Consider the following 15,611-nt stretch of genomic DNA (forward strand, 5'->3'; position numbering starts at 1 on the left):
ATAATACGTAGTTTTTATAATTTGTTTTAAAAATCCGAATCTCTTATTTAAAAAATTTCTGAAAGCATTTTGGTAGATAGGAAATGCCAAAATAATAAATACAGCTTAACAAAAAAACATTACTATTTCGTTAACTAGAACTACAAAATATAACATTTTTTTAACTAGACTTTAAAGATTTATAATTTATACCGCAGGGTTTATTTTTCAATAGTTTATATTTAGTTCGTATATAAAAAACCTTTTCGGAAAATACATAACTATTTTTTTAAAGATTCCTGCGGAGATTGAAACGCGTAACAACTTAAGATTTAATATAACAGTATATGATAATATTTATAATACAAAAAACAACTAATTTTCTATTTTTACTAAATTTCAACGTTTAACACGTTTTGTCAGAATTCTATAATCACATAGAAAATTTTTTAAACAATCACAAAAAAAACACATTTATTTAAAATATAATAATATTTATATAATAAAATTAATTAATTATTGTTGACAGACTTCGAAAATTCTGCGAAGACTGAAACGGGTAACAACTCAGGATTTTGGGAGGCAGTTGACCAAAAGGGAACAGGAATTACTGAGAAGGAAAAAACAGGCAGAAAAAATGTTAAAATGGAAGAAAACACTAGACGAAGAAGAAAAAAAAGTAATAAATTTATTTTTTGTTAAAATTTTAACTACTTGGTCAAAATAAAAAATAATAAACATAATTGTTTCACTATAATTTCACTTTCATAATTGTTATTTTAAAACACTATGTTTAAATAAATAAAGTTTAAGCTACTTAATTGTATTTATAAAATTAACTTCTTGGTCTAGTTAGCTTTATAAATACAGTTAACTAGCTTAAACTTTATTTATTTAAACATAATGTTTTAAAATAATAATTATGTTTGTAAGTTTTTATTATGAAGCTGTAAACTATTATTTAAAACTATTACTAAAATTAAATAATTACTAATATTTAGAATTATAAAGGTCATTGAAACCAAAAATTAGTACACAAAAGTTTGTACAGCAAATACAACTAATACTTTTTGTGTAGACATTTTAAATTTGAATTTTTATAGACTAGTATGACAAATTTTAATTTGAAAGTAACTAATATAAGAAGTAATTTGAAAGCTTGTTGACTGTTTAATATATTTTAATTTATTGTTATGACTTTTTTTTTTAATTTAAAAATTTCATTCAAATTAAGGTTAAATAGTGAATTACAATCTGTTTAAATCCAAAAACTTAAAAATAAATTACTTAACAATTTATAGCTGAAAAGATTTTCTTTAATTTTTTTCAAAAAGCACAAGATATATTTGTTATGCTTGTTGTACGCTGTCAAACTAGTTTTTCAATGAGGAAATTCACATTAAAATGAAATATTGTTTGTAAGATAATTTGTGTTTTGTAGCAGTATTTTGTTGTCATACAAAATTTTGTACTTTGAGTTAGCATAAAGTTTGTAACTACAGAAACTACTGAAGTTTATTAAAAATAATAAAGTCTTTAACACGAGTGAGAAACGTTTATTTAATAACTTTTTGATACAGAAAAAAGTAAGAGCAAACTTTATTGTTTGTAAAATTAATTTTAATTAGTTTGGTTTTTTTTATATATAAACTTTTTTTTTTATTTTTAGGTAAAAGTTATGGAAAAGGAGGCTGGGTTAAAATCTTTGAATACGAGTTGTTCTGAATCAGAAAAAAATAACAAATCAAATATTAAATCATCTAAATCTACTGTTAAATCGTCTAATGTATCGGGTTTGAATTTGTTTTTTTTTTTTTTTGAAGAAAGTATTTTTGTTAATTATTAACACTCTTTTTCAATACATTTTCTGGTTAAACGTTTAATAGTTTTTATTCACAAATAGTATAGTTAATACTAATTCGAATGTTATCAAATTATAGTTTTTTTCCACATACCCAAAAAAAAATCAAACCAAATAATTTGTAGTAATATTTAGATAAATTTAAAAGCTTTTATTGTATTAAACGGAAAATTGTCGTGAAAATAATAAAAAGTTTTACTGTTTGAATAAAACTGTCTAAAAGTGACTTTATATTTCATAAAAAAGTATAAAATATAAAAACTCGATTTAATTTTTATATTCGTTTGATGTATTTATATATATATTTACACACATTAAGTTAATGTATTTAGGAGTACTGCATTATAACTTTTACAAAAAAAAGTTAATCAAATTTTTTCTAAAATTTTTCTTTATATCTTTACAGATGTCACTTCAACTGAGACGTCAATTGCAACAGAAATAAGTGAAAATGTCAATAATGACATTTCAACTAACACGACTGCGTCCAGTAGTAAAAAGATGGTCATTAATAAAAGTCTCGATAAAAGGTTATTATTACAACAGATATCAAACTTAATACAAAAAAAGAAGTTTCGATTCTCTTAATTTTTTAAAACTAAAACTTTCGTTTACAAGCAATACAATACTTTAATAAAAACATAATCATTGTTTTGAATTGGTTATAAATTTAACAGTAAAAATATTTTTTCAATAGTATTTAATTTTAATCTTTTGTATATTTAAAGTGACAAGACTGAAAAAGACAATAGCAAAATTGAAGCAAATTATTCTGAAGATTTTGAAAGTTCAACAAACAATTTGAACAAATCTCTGTCAACAACTATAAAGTTTGTTAAATAAGTTCATATTATTTAAAATTTATGTTTTGTATAAATAGTTAAAATGTAAAAAATTAAGTAGCTTTTTAAGTTGTATTAGGATTAAGTTTTAAAAAATTAACAGTTTGAATAAATCTCTATCTGTTACAATAAAGTTTGCACTAACTAATTTGCAATATTTGTAATGTTTAAACTAACAAACTATTAATAAATTAGAAACACTACTAACAAAAATTAAGTATATTAACGAGATTAGTTGTCATCGCTTTTTAGAAATAAAAAAAAACGCTTTTATAATACAACTTCAGTTTTTATTATATCATAAGATTACATTTAGTTAAAACAAGTTAATTTTAAATAGTTTAAGTTAAATTGCTATTAGCTGGAAACTAATTAAATTAAAACTAATTAAATTTGTGTTAATACAGCATAGTAATGCTGTGTAGTATTCCAAAAACGGATTTTTGTTATTTATTTATAGTACAGTTTTAGCATTTTAAAAATGCTTTAACATCAGTATTTTTTTTAAAGAGAGCTAATTTTATGTTGATATTGAAGTAATACAAAAATTTTGAACTATATAACTAAAAATTGTTCTAAATATAGTTATTAGTTGCCGGCAAATACATTAATCTAATTAGTTCGCGGCTCACCAATCCAACTAATTATGACGTCACGCAAATCCAGCTAGTTCTTTGTGATGTCATGCAGACGTTGTTTGGCGATTTCGTCATCAAGATGCTGATGAGCTAGTAGAAATTTAAAAGCCGACATTTTAAATTTGTTTGCATGTCATCGGTTTTCGTTTAAAATAAAACTTTTTACTTTTCATAGTTTGTTTAAAGATTAGTGTAAATGTTTTTCTTTTGGTTTGTAAATCTAAGTTAGATGTTAAAAGCCGGCATTTGTAATTTGTTTGTCAGCAATTTTTGTTGACGATATTATTTTACCGTCGCAATCTAATTAGATTTTTTAGTGTTCGGACCATTTTCTTTTAATTTGGTGGTTTGAAATAATTTTATTTCTTTTTTTTACAAGAATGTTAATGAGAGTTTTGTTTTGTTTTTTTGTAGTTTTTTAAAGCTAGCAAAAGTATTTAATTTTATTGTAAATTTGAAGAGCCTCATTCGAAATACTTAGCTAAAATTAAATGTTTTTTTAAACTTTGTATAAATATTTATTTTATTTATTCTAAGAGATTTGTTTGTTACAGAAAAAGTTTGTTTAATTTTGTTTTTAAAGACTAATAAATTTGATGTTAAAGTAAAGAAGATTTATTTGACACAATTTACAATTTTTAACATTTGCTGTTTACCATTTTCTTTTTTAATAGTAGTTTTTAAGCTTTTTGTGAAAAAAAAGGTTGTATATTGGTTTTTGTTTTAATGATTTGGTTGTCATAAATTTTTGTTTAAGTTGTTTTTAAAAGAGCTTGTTTAATTATAACTTATACATTTGTTTTTGTTACTTATGTGTTTTAAATTTTATTTAAGGAGTTTTAAGTTTATTTTGAGAAATTGTAGATTATGTATTTGACTATTGGTTTTTAAGTTTGTTGTTAGGTAAATATGTTTAATTGTAGATTTTTGTTTTAAGTGTTAAAAAATACCATTTAATCTGTTTGTGAATGAATTTGTTTGATTGTAGAATATATATTTGTTTTTATTTATCGGCGGTTATGTAAATAATTAACCAGAATTTAATTGCTGTTTTGTTTGAAAATAAACAATTTTGTGTTAGTTGATTTAAAACATTATTCATATTTTATAATTTGATGTCATTCTGTTAAAAAATTATTGAAAAGAATGTTTTTTTTTGTGGTTTGAATTCAGTTTTTATAATATTTATATGTATTTTTGTAGAAGTATTTACTTTATTTGTTTTTTTTTTCTAAAGCTAGTAGTGAAAATATTCAGTTGTTGTTTTAATTGCACAATAGTTTGTTTTGTATTATCATTTTGTAGTAATTCAATTATATAATTTCAAGTAGGTATTTCAGTAACATGTGTTTTACAATTTGTTTTTTGTTTAATACTTTCATAAATTATAGATTTTTCAATTCTATCTTAGCTTGTTTTTAATTAGCTTTTGTATGTGGTTAGTTTTTTTAAAGTTGCATTAAATGTTGTTGGTGATGTATAGTTTACTAAAAGATAGTAATATTTATTAACAAAGCATTTTATTTCTATAACTATTTTATTTTAGGTCATTTATTTAGGAAGAACTTAATTCATAATTTAATAAAAATTTAGCAGCAATTTTTGTACTCAGTATAAATAAAGTACTTTTCAATGAATAGGTCTTTTCGTATATTAAAATAAACCTTATGCACTGTTTTTTACTAGTTAAATTTTTTAATATTTACATCATAAAACCTCTATTATTGCGTCACAGTTGTCGATTATTTTATTATATGTTGAAGACGTATCTTTAGCACAAAACTTGTAAACAAAATTTTGATATTTTTAGTTAGCTTTATTAGTTTTAATTATTACGTCACAAATGTCTTTGTTTTGCTGTTGGTGCCGAAGTTGCAGATCTGAAAACTCAGATAATAAAAATCTGATTAAAAAAGACAAAAATGATAAAATTAATGAAAAAAATTCGAGAAAAAGAAAAAGAGGATTCATAAACAGCGTTTTCACAAATTCGTAAGAAAAAATAAATATTTTGTTTTGTTCTATTTTTTCTCATTTTGTTATTAAATAAGTGCTAGTAAATGTATTTTTATGAGCTAGTCAAATGTATTTTATTTATAGTTTTAGTAAGATCAATAAAAAGGGACTACTAAGATATATAAAATAGTGACCTATGTTAAGAAAAAGTCAAAATTATACTAAAATACAACAAGTATATTAATAATTTAAGAATATATATAGTTATATATTGTATATATTATATTATTTATATATTAAACATAGTTATTGTATATGTAACATTGTATTAAAACAAGTAGAAATAGTCTATAAAAAAACCAATATATGCTGTTTAACTGTTAAAATTAAACAATATTATAAAAAAATATATTTTTCAACAGAACGGCGAACTCTTCAAACGAGGTGGCAACGGAAACCCCGAAATCACCCGGCAACAAGCAAAATGACGTCACAATCAAGCCGCAAGCGGTGAAGCCCACCACACTGCAGGTTGCCAGGGAGACGTCGGTGGTTGCTAGGGCGAACAGGGACACGTTGCTAAGCGACGAGAGTTTCAGCCAGCAATCGGAAACTGAACAGTCGGATGTCGAATGCAGGGTGAAAGCTTTGAAGGTTTGGAGAAAATAAATATTAATTTTTTAATAATAAAAAGTTTAAAAAGTATGAATTTGTGATTAATTTTATATTTAAATAAAAAGTTTTAAAAAAATCTGAAAAATTTTCGATTATAAGTGTATTTAGAACGAAAAGGTAAAGATATAAAGAAGATTAAAGTATAATTGTTGCAGGGTGAAAGCTTTGAAGGTTTGGAGAAAATAAATATTAATTATTTACCAATATAAATTTTGAAAAGTATATTTTATGAATTTTTGATTAATTTTATATTAAATAAAAAGTTTTAGACTAATATTAAGTTTACTTTTCATTTATAACTGTATTTAGACAAAAAGGTAAAAATATAAAGAAGATTAAAATGTAATTGTTATTGCTAGAAATATCTTGCATTGTGTAAACGTTAAACATTTTAAAAATACATTGAAATTTACAAAACGAAGTTGATGGAATTCTACTTATTTTACTATATATGTATATATATATATATATATAATAAGGATAATGTTCAATCTTAAACACCTTCTACTGAGCCCACTTGAAGGGCTTTTAAATAATTTATTGAAATGGCAATTTTAAAAATTCTGGAACATATGTTTTATAAAGACTTAATATTATAAAATATTATTTTAAACCTGTTTTGAAGCTGATGAGTGAATAGTCACGAAACTCGAGTCCTTTGAGAACCTTTTTAAAAAGCCCTCAAGGTGGGCTCAGTGTGAAAAATTTAATTTATTAAGTTAAATAACTTAATTCTATATATATGTTTATATAAGCTTATATACTACATGTTTGTGTTTTCAATTTTTTGATCCTGCTCTATTAAGTGTTAAATCCTTTTTAACATGTTTGCAATTAACTAAGTTTTACATATTTATTTCCATACCTTAATAAATATATAATTTACTAATCAAATTTGTTTTCAGAACGAGTTAAAACAGCGACGTTTGGTGGCCGAAAAATTGAAGAAACAAGCCAAAAAGAAGCACAAAGAGAGTTTGAGAGCTCAGGAAGCCAGTCTTAAAAGTCAAATTGAGGTTAATATTATTAATGATAAATAAAATAATTAAAACAACTCAGTTTATTTTTTTTTGTTCCTTTTCACTAACACTCATAATACTAACAATCAGTTTATTCCTAAATATGTTACTCATTAATCATATATAATTTTTTTTTGATGAAATGAGTTTAATTATCTATATGAAGACAAAATTAGGAAGACTAATTTAATAGAACTAGTCATATGAAATATTTAGTATATGTATTTCCAAAATTAAAAGTCAGCTATCTAAGTTTTTTGGATAAAATTATCTTTTATAACGGAAAGTTCTGACTTTATGGTTTTTAAAGTAAGCCTTAATTTTTATAATGTTTATTCTAGCTTTGTTTCTGTATATTTTATACAAATATACGAACCTTATATTTTAAAAGGATATCTAAAAACGTTTATGTAAAATATTGTAAATAATTTTTAAATTATAAAACAGGCTTGCAGAGTTAATTTATTTTAAAATGTTTTTAAGAAGTTCATGTAAGAACTGAACATTAAAGTATTATAGTTTTATATTAAATCGCGGGTATGCAGATATAAATTTTAAGTTATAACTTGTAATGTTATATTTTTTGATCGATACCTTTAACAAATCAAATGGTTTCAGCAAAAATAAAAAATATGTATAAATAAACTCTTGAGGCATGTTTCAATAATTTTGTTGCAGTATTATAATTTTTATTAGATAATTAGGATTAATTCCAAAGTGACTATTCTAAATATAAAAAGTTAAATAACTAAAACCATTCATACATGGACTACTCTAAGTATATTTTAAAATAATTTAAATAAGTAATATTAATTTATATAAACCCTACAGGCATACGACGCATTCATCAAAAGAACTCAGAATGAACTCGAGCAGGAAATAGAAAATAAAACGGGAAATTCCAACATAAAACCTCAAATTAGAAGTCCCAGAAAAGATTCGTCTCCCGCTAATACTGCTAGTTTCAATAACAGGTAAAAAGTATATAGATTAAAAATTTATGATTTAATAATACTGCTAGTTTTAATAACAGATGATTTATTGTATTTTTTATTCACTTTTGCTGATTTTAAAATTTAAGGCTAGAACTTTAGTTTTACCAGCTTCAATATCATATGGTATATATACAAAAAAAAAGAATTTAGAAAACTATTAGCTTCAAAAATTTTACAAAATAAAGTCAAATCTTAATCTACTTATAAAGCGACCAGTTGGTGTTTAATAATGTTTCTGTTTGTTGCTGTTTTTAACAAAATACTTGTTAATTTTTACATTTTACTTTTAGTTTCATAGATTATAACTAACTTTAATTTTAAAATTAAGCAAAATAAATGAGATAATAAATTCATTTCATTCTAAATGATTTAATGTTTGTAAACACAGTCCAGTTAAGTTAAGTAAATTGCCTTCACTGTTTTACAAAAAAACTTGAACAATTACAAAACAGTTTTAATGACTGCACGTCCTGTTTCGTCCAGTATTTCATAATTAGTATTATATATATATATATATATATATATACTTGTTTTCGTTTCAGGAGCCGCAGTTTACGCGGTATGACGTCACAGTCTCCCGAAAACTCGCCGATCAGAAGCGGCAACAAGATCATGACGTCACAATCGAGCATCGTCTCGTCACCGATAAAAACGGCCACGTCACTGAGCGGAAACAACGAAGTTTCAAACAGGTTTATTAGATTAACTTATTTACCAGTAAATTTTTATAATTAAAAACTTTCTACAAAGGGGAGACACCTTGTCTTTGAAATTTATTGGTCTAACAATTATAAATAATAATCTAATAAATTATTATATACTATATTAAATTTATTAAATTAAGATGTTGAACTTTCTACCGAATACTCAAAAGGGGAGACCAAAATAAAAAATATTAAAAACCAAAAAGTCTTTGGGAACTATTGGTCTAACAATAAGAATATAATAACTACTAGAATAGAATAACATCTATTAATATGGTAATCTTTAAAAGTTTAGAACAGCGTTAAACTTACTAAGAAACAGCTTTTATTTATTTTACAGCTTTTTATCTATAAAAACTGCTTCCAACAAATTTATTTCAAATGTCTGTTTTGCATCCTGTAAAAGCATGTTGTTTTTCAATTAATTTACACAGACCTATTTTAATCAGTTTGTTTACTTCTGAATATCGTGCTGTATACTTTACAAAAACATTGCACAGTAACATTTATATGTTCTTTAATGATGCGTAAAGCAAACAAAATATTTCAGGTCTTCTTAATAACATTTATTCTATTTTGAAAAATCTATAACAAAAAAATATTTTTTCAGATCTTCGAGCAGATTGTTGAATTTCGACGGAGATGAGTTCAAACAGAAATTCCAAGAAGAAATTAGTTCTCCCCAATCAAACAACTCGGTTAAAACAAATTCTAATAATTCTGTTAAAACAACGTCTAACAGTATTTCCACAACTGTCAGTAACAAATCTGCAAACAATAAACTGCTACATCAAATTATTCTGCCCGATAAACCTAAGGTAGGATTTATTCTTTTTGATATTATTATTTACTGTTTCAAGTTCATTAATCTATTGTGTGCTAAAAAATAAAAAATGTTGCTAAGTTGCCATGCACAAATATTACCTTATCAAAGTTATCAAAAATGTAATAAGGTGTTTTTAAGGGTATAACTTCTAACTATTCAGTTGAAACATTTCGTTCTTTTTTAACAAATTATTATATTTTCCAGGAAATCACATCGCCAACATCAAGTTATTCAGACGAAATATTTCATGATGCCACAGATGAAAATATTCAAAATATCAATGAAAATGTTAATAATGAAAATATAAACAATGAAAACGAAGTATCAGCTCAACTGCTTAATTTGAAAGACAATAATGAAAAAGTTCGTTAATTATATATATTTAGGATTAAGTATACCGAAAATTTGCAATTGTGTAATAAATAAGTTTTGTTTTATAAAACTGTATTATGTTGACTAAAATTATTACTTGATTTAATTTAAAACTTTATTCAGCTATGTTATAAAAATTTTAGATTTAAAGATCTCACAGGTCTCACACTGAATATTTTCTTTTTAATTTAAATATTCAACAACTTTTAAATGTTTTATTGTTTACTAATGTGTAAGTTATTTTTAAATATTTAATTTATTACTTTTATCTTCAGAAACCCTCAGTTGTCGAGTCAGAATCTTCCGACGTATCAACTTCCACGTCACTGTCGCTACCCCGTGACGTCACCAATCTCCATGACAACGATGACGTCACGCAGGAAGACGGGGACAAGACGCCGGTGGTTGCCATGACACCCCAGCAACAAGTCTCGCCCCAAGTGACCCCGACAAAAAGTTTCGAGCCTTCGCAGATTGTCGATAATACAAGGAGTCGGCATGAGAGTGGTAATTTGTTTTTTTTAATATTTGTTTAAATTAAAAATTTCTGTTTTATTAAGGCTTAAAATTTTTCATGTTTGTTTAAATTTTTTTTTTATGTTCGTTTAAATTAAAAAAATAATGTTTGTTTATTATTTATTTCTTAATTTGTTTAAATTAATAATTTTTGTTTTATTTTTAAATATTTAACTAATTAAGAATACCTAATAAGCATGAAGTTTTTTGCAAATGCTGTCATTCTTTCATTCATAAAAGGTTTATTTATTATAAAATATTCAAAGTTATCAAATTAACATAAATTGTTTTATAAGTGTTTTTTTAAATTTAAGTTAACTGCAAATGATTCGTTTAGACTATTTAAATTTTATTTGTAAAATAAAAATTATAAATTGCTTATTTTAAATGGGTAAATTGATAGAAGATGATAAGATTATTAGTATACAGAAACCTTGGTATAAATTAAGTTACAAATTTGGAATTAAAAGTTGTAATTAAAACTTAACGGGTATAAATTTGGAACTAAAATGATGTGTAATGTTTAAAACTGTTGTGTGTTTTAAGGTTTAGATGTTAAGGTGAATTAATGTTTAAAACTGTTATTGGAACAGAAATACTTTGAAAGTTATAAGTAAATATTTTGAATTTAAAATACTGTTTGTCTACTTACTTTAAAGTTACACTTATAACAAAGGTATATACTTATTTAAAAATATTTTCTCCAGTAAGCAGCAAGTCTTCAACAACATCAATGTTGTCAGTAAAAATGGAATTCCCCCATGTTGAAACTCCGATTAATTTGGATTTTGAAGATCATGACTCAGCTCCAGAGAGCGAAAGAATTAATTTCACCAAAAAGTTCGAAATTAATTGTTTAAATAAACAGTAAACTTTTTAAAAAAAATTAATTTCACTAAAAAGTTCAAAATTAGTTGTTTAAAAGTATGAATTTAAGTTTATAGTCAAAAACAATTTTTCATTTAATACAATAAACTTCAATAAAAATAAACTAGTTAAAGAAATATATTATGAGGTTTAAATAACACATTGAAAAAATCTTTAAAAGTGATTAACTAGTAAATAATATAGAATTGATAGTCTTTTTGTTATCACTTATTTAAGAACAAGATATTAAAAATATGTTATAAGTAATGATAATAATATAAACTGAATATAATAACTGTTTTTTAATTAAACTATTGTAACATGCAATTTGGATAAGGAAATTAAATATTTCTAAACGGTTCTTTGTTTTAAAAGTATGTTTTAAGTTTAATTAAAAGCATTTAAAGTAACAATAAGCACACTTGTGTTAATAAAAAAGAAAGTTTTCAAGTTTAAATTTTTCAAATGACTTTACTGTTTCTAATTGAAACTGTTTTATTATTAATTAATTTTTCTAGCTGTTTTAGCAATTTTTTCTATTCTACTTTTTTGTTTATAGTTTACTATTTTAATTTTTTTAGTAAAAAATCATCAAAAGAAAAGGAAGCTTTAGCAGATCAGTTGACTGAAGACATTTTCAATAACTTGCTAACTGTTAGTTTATTTTGTTTTATGAAAAGTAAAAAACTTAAAATATAGTAATATTATTTATTTGTTTATACATTTATTATTCTGCTGTAAAGATTTGATTTTCATTTTCTAACGGTTGTTATAAAATAAACTTTTTGTAATTAAATTTTCTATTTTATTAATTTTAAAATGTATAAGTAGCTGTTTTTATTATATTATTTTTGTTTATAAACTGTTTATTTGTTTAACTTATTAGTTTTATTATTGTTTTCGAGTACAAATGTACTTATTTTGCATTAATTTTTTTTACAGTCAGGTAAGTATGAATTGTCAATATTTTAATATATAACTCTTATTGTTTTTATTTTACTAAATTAATTAAATTTCTAGGACGCTTTTTCTAATGCCAGAGCAATAAGAAACAAACCAAGAGAAAATAAACAGCAAGTAAAAGTTTGTTTTTATTTGTTTATTAAATTATAATATTTTACAAAAAATCACAACTTAACTGAAATTTCTTATAAATATACTTTTAGTTTACCGTAACAAAAACTTTCATCATACAACGTTACTTGTTTTTTAAACTAAAGTGTTTTTGTGTGGTTTCACAAGTTTTCTTTCTGAAAATTTCAGTTTTTAAGTTTTATTAAACTTTTTTGAAATAGCTTTTAATTAACTGTTTGAAAGAAAAAAGTATTAGAATCTATTTGACTACAATTTTTTTCTTCTTCTACAAAATTTTTAATTTTTTGCACTTTATTTTAATTAATTATCTTTATTTTTCAGTCACCACTTGAGGACGCTAAAGATTTACCCGCAAAAAATCAAATGACGTCACTCGAAGTTTCTCCAAAGCTTACGTCATCAGCCAAGTCTTTGCTGCAGATGATCACGTCACAAAATGATGACGTCATTGTAAGTATTAGAAGAAAAAAACTAGACAAAATTAAAAAAAGGAACTAAATTTTTTATTTGATAGTTTTAAAGTTTACATCAATAATTTTTTTTCTCTAAATCTGAGTAGTTTTTATTTCATAAAATTTCTATCCTATTTTATCTTAAAACAAATTAGATTTATTAAATTACAATCTTTAACTTATTGGTTTTAAAGTCATCACATTTTAAAAAATAATTGATCTAGAGTTTTATTTGAACTATTATAAAGTCGTCTGTATATTTATTATAAGTAACTCAACTAATCTTTTGGTGTGTTAGTTTCACAATTGCTAGATTTATTTTTAAATTAATAAAACTAAATGAATATAATTATTTAACTTGATTAAAAATTTATAATAAGATTTAACTAAATTCTTTGTTAGAATAAACAATTGTTAAGTAATATTTTAGATATCTAAGATTAATTGATATTTAAGATAAGATACCTAAAGCCTAAATTACTTATAGTGTTTTTTTTATTTTCAAAAATAATTTATACAGTTTTGTGATATAATAGTTATTTGGATTAAACTGACGTTTGTAGGTTTTAAATATGTGTGAAACTTTGATAACAGTCTTTTAATAATAGTGTAGTAGAACAATTTAATCTGTATTGTTATTTTGTTTTTTAAGTTTTCAAAAGTAATAACCTTTTAGTTATAATAATTTTTTTTTTTATAAATACGTTGCTTAACAAAAGCAATTAAGAACTTAAATTATAATATATTACAATAGTAGAACTTTTTATAATAGTTAAATTATTTTTTTTGTTGCGTTTACTCTCTTATTCTTTTAACATTTATCTATATATTATACTTTCTTATCAATCCTTTCTACTTTAGACGTTTACAATCATAAGCTTCTTTTTTTTCTGTTACCTAATTTTTCTTTTATGTTTTTATCATAAAGCCAGATGAAAAACAAAGAAACATCTACTAACAAAATAAATTTGAAATTAATTATTTTTTTTAGAATGTTCTCTAAGGTAAACTATAAGTTACAAAACAGGTTATTAAATAAATTAATTAAAATGGTTTTAATGTTATTAATGGAAATTTTACATCAAGTTTTCAGTTATTTTTACAATTTCCATTCGAAAGGAGACAATTTAAAGGTGGTTAACATTATTTTTCTTTCTATTTATTTCTTCTTTATTTTCCTTTTCTTTTCTAATTTTTCTTCAAATTATTTTTATGTACTCTTTTTTTTTTGAAAGTTATTTGATAATTTGTAAAATAACTATGTACTCAATCAACTTAAAACTTATAAGAAATGGTTATAAATTATTTTATAGTCATTTTTTTAGTTTCTGCTGTGTTCAAGTTATACATATGTATTTTAAAATCCTTTATATCTCTTTATGTTTCTAAATTTAATTTTTTAGCCTTTAATTATTACTAACTAACAAGAAGTACTTTGATACACTTTGTTCTTAGGATGACAAAGAAAAGTTAGAAGATAAAAAAGATGAAAAAATAGAGAATACTACTGATGAATTGACTAAAAACTTACTGAATACTGCTATTACTAAAGTTCGTACTGATTTTGTTTAGAATATTGAATTATTGTTAAAAGTCAAAGTAGTATTTTAATCATTATTAGTAATATTATGAACAACATTTATAGGTACTTGAAGTGAGAAAAGAAAGAAATAGAAAGTGGTCAAATCAAGCTGAACAAGATAAGGTCTGTTAAGTTGTTGTTCTATTAAATGTTTTTCCATTATTATATATATCATTATGAAATATCTCACATCATTACTTTTTTATTTGCAATACTCAAGTCAAATATTTTATTTGACTAAAGGTTGTAGTTTATTTTTCAACTTTAAATTAAATTAAAAGTTACTGACCTGCACACATAAATTCAGTAATTAATACATTGTTATGCATTGGAGTTTATTTATTACGTCACACCAATTCAATTATTACGTCACAACAGGAAACGGTTGACCAGGACAGGGAACTGGCGAATATTTTAGAAATAAAATCAGAGAAAGATTCTCAGAATTTCACCAGGTCTGAGGATTCCAAAGTTACCAGACCCGTTTCTCCTGTGTTCGGTGGAAATCAAGTAATTATTTATTATTTAGAATACTATGCATATTTATTTTGATACTAGCTATTGAAATAAAAATGAAAAACTTAATTTTTATAACTGTTTGTAGAAGTTCTGAAAAAAAAGTTTTTAAATTTCATTTCACGTTGTAAGTATTGGTATCTAATAAGTTCTGATAACTTGAAACTTTCAAAACCAATGTTGATTTAAACTTAGTTAATGTATACTTGAATAACTGACAAAATGAATGTTATTATAGGTATAAGAATAACTAAAGCAACCTTTTATTTTATTGTAAAGTTATAACTTGTTTATTTTGCACAAAAGTTAATGAATAAAAGTTCTAATTTTGATTAACAGATGGAGTATTATATAAATTATTTATTAATAAATAAATAAAGTTTTTTTAGTGTATATTTAATATTTTTACAGGAAGAAACAAATGAAGACTGGTTTTATGACTTTGAAGATTTTTCAGCTCCACAAAATTTCAACCAGGAAAGCAATCAAGATATTCAGGTTATTTTAATTATTTTTTATATGTAGTTGTTGTTTCATTTAGTTTTTTTTTGTTAGTTGTATCAAGTGCTTAGTACTTACTTTTTTTTTAAATATATTTAATATCAAAATAACCAACTTGGTAAATTGTTACTTTTTTACATTTTTGAATGTATGTGAAGAGCTTTAAGTATATTTAGTACCTGTTCTACATTTTTTTAATCATTTACAAAGGTCTC

The 15,611-nt window shown here is 23.3% G+C and overlaps 2 protein-coding genes across 2 annotated transcripts in view; one reads left to right on the forward strand and one right to left on the reverse strand.

The window, feature by feature from the left end:
- The window catches only part of LOC145836176 (small ribosomal subunit protein eS24-like), a 201,982-nt gene extending 188,083 nt beyond the window's left edge, over window positions 1-13,899 (reverse strand). Inside the window, exon 1 of the mRNA XM_082943990.1 lies at window positions 13,883-13,899. The gene's annotated coding sequence lies outside the window, so the exon portion shown is untranslated. The remainder of the gene's footprint in view (window positions 1-13,882) is intronic.
- Window positions 1-15,611, forward strand: part of LOC145835607 (uncharacterized) — a 64,982-nt gene that overhangs the window by 46,897 nt on the left and 2,474 nt on the right. The window contains exons 36-54 of the mRNA XM_082943278.1: window positions 509-658; window positions 1,649-1,772; window positions 2,247-2,370; window positions 2,569-2,670; window positions 5,699-5,930; window positions 6,857-6,967; window positions 7,802-7,944; window positions 8,508-8,657; window positions 9,280-9,487; window positions 9,700-9,858; window positions 10,143-10,374; window positions 11,091-11,223; window positions 11,832-11,904; window positions 12,271-12,333; window positions 12,667-12,795; window positions 14,253-14,348; window positions 14,443-14,502; window positions 14,758-14,889; window positions 15,307-15,393. Of these exons, the coding sequence (XP_082799404.1) occupies window positions 509-658; window positions 1,649-1,772; window positions 2,247-2,370; window positions 2,569-2,670; window positions 5,699-5,930; window positions 6,857-6,967; window positions 7,802-7,944; window positions 8,508-8,657; window positions 9,280-9,487; window positions 9,700-9,858; window positions 10,143-10,374; window positions 11,091-11,223; window positions 11,832-11,904; window positions 12,271-12,333; window positions 12,667-12,795; window positions 14,253-14,348; window positions 14,443-14,502; window positions 14,758-14,889; window positions 15,307-15,393 (2,508 nt within the window). The remainder of the gene's footprint in view (window positions 1-508; window positions 659-1,648; window positions 1,773-2,246; window positions 2,371-2,568; window positions 2,671-5,698; window positions 5,931-6,856; window positions 6,968-7,801; window positions 7,945-8,507; window positions 8,658-9,279; window positions 9,488-9,699; window positions 9,859-10,142; window positions 10,375-11,090; window positions 11,224-11,831; window positions 11,905-12,270; window positions 12,334-12,666; window positions 12,796-14,252; window positions 14,349-14,442; window positions 14,503-14,757; window positions 14,890-15,306; window positions 15,394-15,611) is intronic.

Source organism: Thalia democratica, chromosome 5 (assembly GCF_965202585.1).
Source record: "Thalia democratica chromosome 5, ktThaDemo2.hap1.1, whole genome shotgun sequence".
In the NCBI taxonomy this organism is placed as follows: domain Eukaryota; kingdom Metazoa; phylum Chordata; class Thaliacea; order Salpida; family Salpidae; genus Thalia; species Thalia democratica.